Source organism: Saccostrea echinata, unplaced genomic scaffold (assembly GCF_033153115.1).
Source record: "Saccostrea echinata isolate AGI-Se365-2 ecotype Australia unplaced genomic scaffold, CSIRO_AGI_Sech_v1 ptg000001l, whole genome shotgun sequence".
Taxonomy (NCBI): domain Eukaryota; kingdom Metazoa; phylum Mollusca; class Bivalvia; order Ostreida; family Ostreidae; genus Saccostrea; species Saccostrea echinata.
Genome location: NW_026889750.1, coordinates 24,705,374 through 24,714,446, shown reverse-complemented (window position 1 = coordinate 24,714,446; position 9,073 = coordinate 24,705,374). Strand labels below are relative to the sequence as shown.

Here is a 9,073-nt window from a genome sequence, read left to right as displayed (position 1 = left end):
AACAATTCCTCGATTCGTACCATGGTACATGGTAATGAGTTGGAAATATAAGCAATCTTTTGATTCAATATCCTCAGCTGCAGATAGTGATAAACAATATTCCTCGTTTAAACAATACTACTTCGAAGTATTGAGAAAAATTATAAGTTGTAATCTATAGCCATAAGCGTAATATGATCTGAATTCAGGACAGCTGTTGAGGTGGTAAGTCAAGGCGATATGCAAATGTATTAAAATTGTTTGATATTTAATGACATATCTTAATGTGAACAATGACGTAAACTATTTTTTTTTTATTTTTACTGTACATGGTAAGGTATTTGTTATTAAATATTTGATGAAACATTCTTATTTCACAGCATCAGTAAGATAAGATAAATGTACTCATTAATAAATGTACTTTTGGTGAAATATGCGATTGTAACTCACTCTCATATACAGGGTGTCCAATGCAGGGACATACTTGGAAATAAACTCAGTAAATTATGTACTTGAGATAGCGGAAGTTAGACTTAAATATATTGAGTTAATTGAGTTACTGGCTTTTTCTCCTTGCAAACTTGATTTCACTTTTAATTATTGTCACTAAAATAATAGTAGTAAGCTTTTACTTTTATATTTATTTCTTGAAAACTTAAAAATTCTACATAATAAAGAACAAATGCTCTGTTTGATTTACACAGAGCTTTAGAAAAACTATGACCAGATGAATGTTTCATGGTCATTTAATGAGATATTGGAAGGCTAATGGCGATCAGCGGTCCCACTGAAGGGGCAACAAGTGGTGCTCTTAGTCCAATTCGTGGAACAAATGTTTGTTTTATGCTTAATTTCACAACGTTATCGGGTATTCAGTAATCCCTGCTTTCGATGGTCCGAATTGTCGACCATTTTGACCAAATCAAAGAAGGCACGTGTAGCGGACAATACCTTTTCAGAGGTGATTTTTCTAATAGAGAATACCCACTCACGAACAGCTGATGAACATTTTATTCAAGAGATTTATGGGGCTATAATTATATCTGTTTAAGGGATAGTTTTAGTCCCACATGATGTAATTTTCATAAAAGTCCATTGAAAAAAGAAAAAGATTCCTTTTCAGTTATTCGAAAATACTTTCGATATCAGTGTAGTTTATTTGTATCACCTTGAAAAGTTGTAACTGTAGACCAACATGGAAATTACAAAAAGGAAAATCTAAAATGAATTAGGAAGTTTGTTTTAGCCAAGAAATAAATCTAGCCATAGAAATATCAGATATCTGTTTTTCTTTCTTTCCTTGGATTTAATATTAAAGCTAATCATATAAAGAAAGCACTTTTGACATTATGTTAAATTGCTTTTTTGGGAGGGGGGTATTTTTACCATGATACCTTTGATATTTTAAAAAAATGAGATAATAAATGTAAAGAAAAATGGAGTTTATGATTTATTAGTACAATAAAGAGTCCACAGATATAAAGATCAAGTAAGACATTTGCAGCAAATATTGCACCTTTAAAATAAATATCTGTAATGTACATGACATTCAGTCATTACTGCAGATGTTACAGCAAAAAGAGAGACAAGTATGTGGACGTGTATAATTCATCAAACTCATCCAAGAATCAACAAATTCTTGCCACAAAACAAGAAAAAGGCTACCCCTTTATGTCACAAATAATTATGCAGGTATTAAAATATTTCAACACTTATTATTTTTATTCAAAGCAAATTAATTTGTTTTTGAATCTTTAGAAATTAATACATCATGATACATCAATTTCATCATCACTCTCAGAACTACTTGTAACGGCATCATCCATTGGTTGTTCTGAATCAAACGCCACATCTCTGAGGTCACGTGATTGTGAAATATGAATTGTTTTTTCAATGTTTTCTTCAGGTGCTCTAGTCTGTGTGCACTCTAATTGTTTGCAAGCAATATGACCATCTTTATTGATGACGTCATCGTCGTTGTTGGAATTTGATTTGCTCGGTAAAGAACTATCACGTGAGCCACCTCCTGATAGCATCTCCCGCTCTTTTGAATTCCTCCATTTCATTCTTCTATTTTGGAACCAAATTTTGACCTGAATTAAAAAAAAATATTGTTATGGCAAACTTCTCAACATGTACAATTTCGAGAAGCTACAATTGAATGCATATTGAACCAACTTCTTGCTTATCATAACATATGTTGCTTTATTTGATGTAAATTTCATCATGTTGTGTGATATAAATTAAGAGAAACATATGACATTTATTATATTGAAATATTTACATAGTTATTCCTGCTGTTACTGTGTTCACTTAATAATGTGAAGTGATTCATCCACAAATTATGAATTTTTTGATCGAACTTTATTAAGTAGAGCACAACTTTTTTTTTCAAATTACAGGTCAAATAATGAACTTGTCTTCATATACAATAGATGTATGACCATTGTCAAAAATAGTACTAACACTCTATGGAGAAAGAAATCGGAAAATAGCCAAAGGTGTTATGTTTCAGACATGCTTTTAATGGGACAGCGTGCGTCCAAGAAGTTTGAGATGATGAAAAATTATTAAAACAATGATTGGTCATTAAACTTGTGTTTATTTGTGTACGTCACACACAGCTGTTTGGAATTGTTCACGAAATGCCCCTCGGTTTCCGACTGCATCGATTAGGTGTCAAAGTGAAAAGAAAGCTCTGTCGCTATTAGCTAATGCAGAGAATCCCCCGTGCATGTGATTTACGGAGAAGAGAAACTGTTTAAGATGGTTTTTATCAATTGCCCGACTTCGTCCGATCACGCATGCATTTGGAAGGATTTGTAAAGAAAAGGAGAACCCACGAGGAGTTGCAGACACTTTGTATTGTAATGGAAACATCTGGTATAGACACTGTATAAGAAATAAATTGGAAATCGGGCGTCGATTTTGTACTTAATTAGTCGTTTAGATTTCATAAAAGTCGCTACAATATCTGGAGATGACATGAATGTTATTCGGAATTGTTGTCGCGCCCTTGGATATCTTATTCATATTCTCACATTTTGCTAATTACAAAAGAAATTTATTTATACACTGTCATGATTTGATTTAATATATCCATATGAAATTAGTTGTATGTTTATTTCCTTGATTAAAGCAGAATTTGTACAGGTTATGAACATGACGTAAAATCTACTGTCATTTATCTATAGCATTGAGAAAATTGAGGGAAAAAAACAAAATACTTTAAACGGCAAGAAAAGAAAAAAAAACACGAATGAATGCATCTTTATTCATTTTCAAAGATCAATTTGCTTTTGAAAATTATCAACTAAGAACATCTTCGTACTTTGCAATAAAACTGTTTTAATTTTGTGAATTGTTGCATGTGAGGAAAAGATTTCTTTGAGCTACATGTAAAGTGCCTGAAATACACGTGAATACGTACTTGCGAATCTTTTAAACCTAGTTTGGCCGCTAATTTTTTCCTGTCCGGTTTGCTGATATATTTCTGTTTTTGGAACATCTTTTCCAAACCTTTTCTCTGCATGTCTGAGAAGACGGCTCGCCTTAACATCCCCCTTCTTGGTTTTCCCCGCATACTGCTAAGAAACGTAAACGCATTTGGAACCGGTAAAAGTGGGGAATCTGTAAAATAAACCAAAATTTCTAATTATAATGATGTTTAACTTTTAAGTTTTAATATAAGGAAAGCTATACCCCACCAACCTTTGATTTGGACTGATAAAGTACGTACAATGTATATATATATATATATATATATTTAGATAATACATGTAAATATGTTCTTGCCCAGTAAATCTTAAACAAAAAAGAATTTTGCCAGGGATACTAGGCAAATTCTCTGAACTGTTATTTCGTTCTCCTTATGAGTTATTGTTCTAATTTATTTCACGTAAATATCCGAAGAAAAAAACACGTGAAACGATAATTCTATATAAAAATGAATACACTGACGATATAATAGATGGAGGAGATTGCATTGTAAAGAAATAAGCATCCCTTTCCATAATATAAATAAATATACATGTACATTGTTATAGACATTTTTTTATAGAATTCTTTTAGGGAGTTTATGGATTTTTTTAAAGGAATACATTGTAATTATGTCATAAAAAATAGTTCATCAATAAAAAACGCAGGGGATTTACGGGGGAGGGGGGAGAGGTCAAGTCCACAAGTACCTGTGAATTGCATAATCATTTTGCATACTAGTGTGTCTATGGAAAGTATCAAATTCCAAACCCAGTTGTCTTTTTTTTTACTGCTATGTTACTAATATATATAAAGTTATTTCCAAAAACAATGATGGACACACTAACAGTAAACATTTTTCAATTGTATTGGATTTCCTGGGGGCGATGTAATAATTTGTCATCGGATCTCGTAGGCGATTGTGATTATATTACACGATAAATTTCAATTGGGTTTTATTGAGAATGATAACGATTTAAGCAGCGCCAACTGTTGCCGTCATTTTGTGTACGTTAATTATACTGCATATAATCTCATAATCAATATTTCGTATATTTATATATTTCCTAATATCTAAACGATTTCCGTGTTTATGTATATTCCTTATACCAAAAAGAAAGGGAAAAAAATTGGATTTAAGGGTTTGTAATAAATACAATTTTAAAGAATGTTAACAAGTTATCAATTAATTATTTTATTCATTGCTTGTCATCCAAATTTGGGTACGAAAAAATATAAAAAAAAAAATAAATCATTTTGATAAATTTTATACATGTTGGAAATTATCTATTTACCAATGAATACGTATCTTTACAAAACGACGTGAATCTAATTCATGAAGTTTTTATAGGCCCATCAATTTGCCCTAATTTAAATTCAATTGTGAGCTCTTGTGTGCACAGGTGTGCATATCTCTCTCACAGCTTTAGAAGAATTTGACAAATTAGTCTGAAAAATTTATTAGCGAATGCAGAATTAAAAAAAAAAAATCCTGCAGAAATTTAACTTTGGGGGAGAAAAAAAAATCGTCCTACTGCAAGGTTTGACTTTTCCACATTTTATACGGGGTGTCTCATTTGCATTTATCGTCAATTTCCCCCCGTGGAACGAGGTGCGTTTGATATCCTATCTGGTGTTAACAGTGGGTGGTATGACGGGAACTTCTATAAAGAAGATACCGAGTTCAGTAAATCTGACATATCAAAGGGGGACACATTCAGCCCTAGTCGTGTAAATCTGGCAAATAATTCCGGGTTGCCTTCAGCCCAACTCGTTACATACCTTATAAGTATTGAAGAAATCATGCGAGAGAACACATGTAAACACGTGCGAGTCTTTCATGTATCTTAACTCTTGGGTCAAGTACCTTTCATGATTAAAGGCTTCAACTAGAATTATCACAAACTCAATTTGAAAAAAAAGTTTCATGGTAAAGAGGTCTTTTTGTCAAACTTTTGTTTATTAAGTGGGTGATACATTTCGAGTATAAAATATTCATTTGATTTGATTTAAAAGGAGGTATGGGTCCGTCGTTTAATGAATACAAGAATCCCTTTTATTAAGACATTTGATTAGAGATTGGATTGCAATGAAAAAGTTAAACGTCAAGGTATATCACTTGATTATTTATTAGTGTATCTAGGCGAAGAGCACCTCCGGTGTTATTTGAAATTTTGCATAGGGATAGGAAATATTTTGATTGAACATTTAAATAGCGATGACCATTAGCACACACAACTATTAGTACATAATTGCAGAAGTTTATTATATTGATCGAAAATTGGCTTTTATCGCGCAAGTATTGCTCATGATAATATCTATCTTTCAACAATTAAACACGGCCCGGTCCATCTCGAGCTGCGGCCTCGGACGAACTGATATCGCCCCGGGTTTTCTTGGCTCTCATACAGTGGCGCCGAAGTGACAGTTATTTTTGTGAAATAAACAATTGATAAAAGAAAAACTCGTTAGCATGGCCATCAAACTAATAGATACATCAATGGAATAACTCATCACCCTGATGCTAAATTTTCTGAATTCCTTCATAAAAAGTGTTTGGAACTTTTCTCTAATATAAACAGAAAGTAGCAAAGACCTTAGTGGAATTCAAAATCGCAAGATCTTTGGTGGTCGCAGAATTTGTTTTCTTTTTAATAATTTATTGCCATAACCCAAGCTTGTTAAATAATTTTATTCTTACAAAATTCAAAGAGTTATATACAAAGAGAAGAAAGTTTATATCTAGCAAAATAAACTAAAAACATTTATTTTCTTACTTGTAAAATATGGATGCCTCATCATTCCATTCAGATGTGGATCATAGAAAGGGTGGCGCGGAAAATAGGCGGTAGGGTGCGGCAACCCCTGTCCCACAAACCCTGTTCCACATGTCTTTAGGTAGGAAGCTGGGAGTCCGGGGAGGGACGAGGGAGGGGTAGTCAGTGTTGAAGAGCATGCCTCCTCCACTGAAAATCAAATGAGAAAGATTTTGTACTTTATCTTTACATCTTAACTGTTGGCAAGTAAAGTAATCATCGGAAAAGATAAAGTATCCATGAAATCTAATTGTCATGAAATGTTAACAATTTATTTTTGAGTAAATTGACCGAAAATTTAAAATGCAAGCTTCAGAAAGGTATGTATATTCAGAATGAATATTTTGAAAATAAAAATAAAAATTCTCGTTTCTTTTTTTGTTGAAATTCAACTTACCATGCTTTTGTACATTTTCGTCATCAGAAGATCCTAGAATTGCATTAACTCCGAATTTCAGGAACGACGATGCTGAGGGACTTTGTCGCGTACCGTCGGCAGGAGACTTCGGTTGTGGGGGAAGAACGGGTCTCCCCAAGGGAAACTGGCGAGAGAGCAATGAGTGACCTCTCTCACGAAGTAAATTTTCAACAAGAAACGATGCAGAGGGTCCTGGTTGACCAAGTCCTTGGGCGTCCAAATTGGCAGCTGAACGAAGATATGTTTGATACAACTGTGAAGGCGAAATCACATTAGGAAACATTTTAAACCATGTAAGTCTGAAACCTGTTTTATACTAATAAAAAATCTGACAAAGTATTTTATCTTGCTTTTCCCCTCTTTAAGACATGCAAGAATCACACATTCCTTATGGATTCTATGTTAGAGTTTGCGGCATCAACCTGTTTTATCCCATATTTTTTATGAGCAGATACGATAAAATTTATTCGGTTTGATTAGCTTCTAATTCTAAACAATTTGCAAAAGCGGTATTTTATACATTATAATATCAACAAATACCTAACACGTGGCTTTTAACCAATCAAATGCGTAAAAAGCTTCCAGCTTCCTTCGTATTGATATTCTCATAGCTCGTCTTCGTTCGATATGGGCGGGGCGATGGGCCGAACAAATGAACCGATTTAGGGGACACTAAGAACTCATTTACATAGAATCGAAGCAATTTAAATAAAGTTAAATATTTCACGGTACTGGATATGAATTTTATGATGCTTTTTAAATCTGCGTTAAAGGGCAGAGCGCTTCGGAGACACCAAGCCACCGTGAACAAATTAATCCGTTTTATCCGAATTCGCCAAATCCCAAGTATCAACGGTGCGAAGATCGACCTTGCGTTTTATTTTTACAGAGGATATAGATAACGTTGAACAATAAATTGTTTTTCTAATCAATCTCGGAGTACTTTGGTTATACAAAATTACTTCATCTATTACTTATACTTTTTTAAAGTCTGAAATTCCATGGGACTCTAATCTCATTTTTCCCCTCCACTCTATAAGGTCGTCATTCACGGCATTGGTGTGTAATTTCATATAAAAGTCATTATATACTGATAAGCAAAGTATAGTGGAGATTTTAGAAAATATATTCTTCATGACACAAAACTTAACTGTCCATAGCTGCATATTGTTAAGAAAACTGAGAGAAAAATTTAGTAAATACTACATACAATGTATATTATAAATAGGTCGAAATTTAAATATTATTTTTTAACAAAAAATTGGTTTGAGGAACATGGTTACTTATACTTGTTCAATCACAAACATGCAAGCTTTTAAAAAGAAATTAACTACATATAACATAATAAGTAATTAAAGTCAAAGGCAAAAAATTGTTCTTGTGAAGTAATGTTCAACAATTCGAGATAGTCCACTGATTCCTATTCTCTAGTCCTAATCTCCTCATTTGCAGTCAAGTGCCGAATAGTAAATAAAAATTTTAAGAGAGTTTTGGAAATTCGATCATTATTCGGTTCAATTTGTGATCCATGAAATAATTATTTGCAATTATTTTCACGTTAATTTCAACGAGTCCTTTTACCCCCAAAACGCGAACTACCTTGTCTTTTCGATAATTTGAAAATTCGCCACATTGCTCATAAATCGAAAGGGACCATTTCATTTAGAAAGGAACAAATGCTCATAGGTGATAGAAATGACCCTCCCGAGACGGATGGGCGTTGACCTTTTTAATTGCATATGACCCCCGTATGACGAATGCGGTTAAAATCATTCTGCAGAAGACTAATAAATAAACTTATAAAGCATCAAACGTTTGCAAGCAAGCCAGGGGTTACGTGGGTCTCTCTCTGACCAAAAGAAGTGTCCTCAAATACGGGGGTTCTTAATACGGATGGGTTGACCAAATCAAGATAGAATTTCCTCACAGCTGGGGTATCGAAGTCGTTATTGCGCGTCGGTAATCGGTTACACGCCGGGAGAATGGGTCCATCATGGCGTGTAATATTGGGCGCAGTGATATGGATTTGCAAAAAAAGAGATAAAAATGTTTCATTGATGGAAATGAAAAGTTTCAAAGCTTGTTACGATTTATTCATATCGTCTTCTTATGGGAAGTACATGAAGAAGACAGATGGATGAAAAATTATTAATCGTTTTGCGTTTTTTTTTTTTAACTGTGACAGTATTTGCATATATTTTCATAATTTTACCATGATATAGTTTTATTAAATTATTTTCAATATTTACCAGAAATTTTTACTAAATATTTTTTTTAAAAAATTAAAAAATATGATTGGTAAATTGTACCTTTATCACCTCCAAATTTCATTATTTTTTAATTGAAAATTTTAAGCGTATTTTCTGTTTGAAACGATGTCTGT

At 33.0% G+C, this 9,073-nt stretch overlaps 1 protein-coding gene across 1 annotated transcript; it reads right to left on the bottom strand.

The window, feature by feature from the left end:
* Window positions 1–1,432: 1,432 nt before the first annotated feature.
* On the bottom strand, window positions 1,433–7,113 carry LOC133204391 (homeobox protein DBX1-B-like). The gene is made up of 4 exons (XM_061340151.1): window positions 6,670–7,113; window positions 6,234–6,422; window positions 3,410–3,609; window positions 1,433–2,072 (listed from the first exon to the last, which is right to left on the bottom strand). The coding sequence occupies exons 1-4, from the start codon at window positions 6,971–6,973 to the stop codon at window positions 1,749–1,751; spliced, it is 1,017 nt and encodes a 338-aa protein (XP_061196135.1). The 5' UTR covers window positions 6,974–7,113; the 3' UTR covers window positions 1,433–1,748.
* Window positions 7,114–9,073: the final 1,960 nt, after the last annotated feature.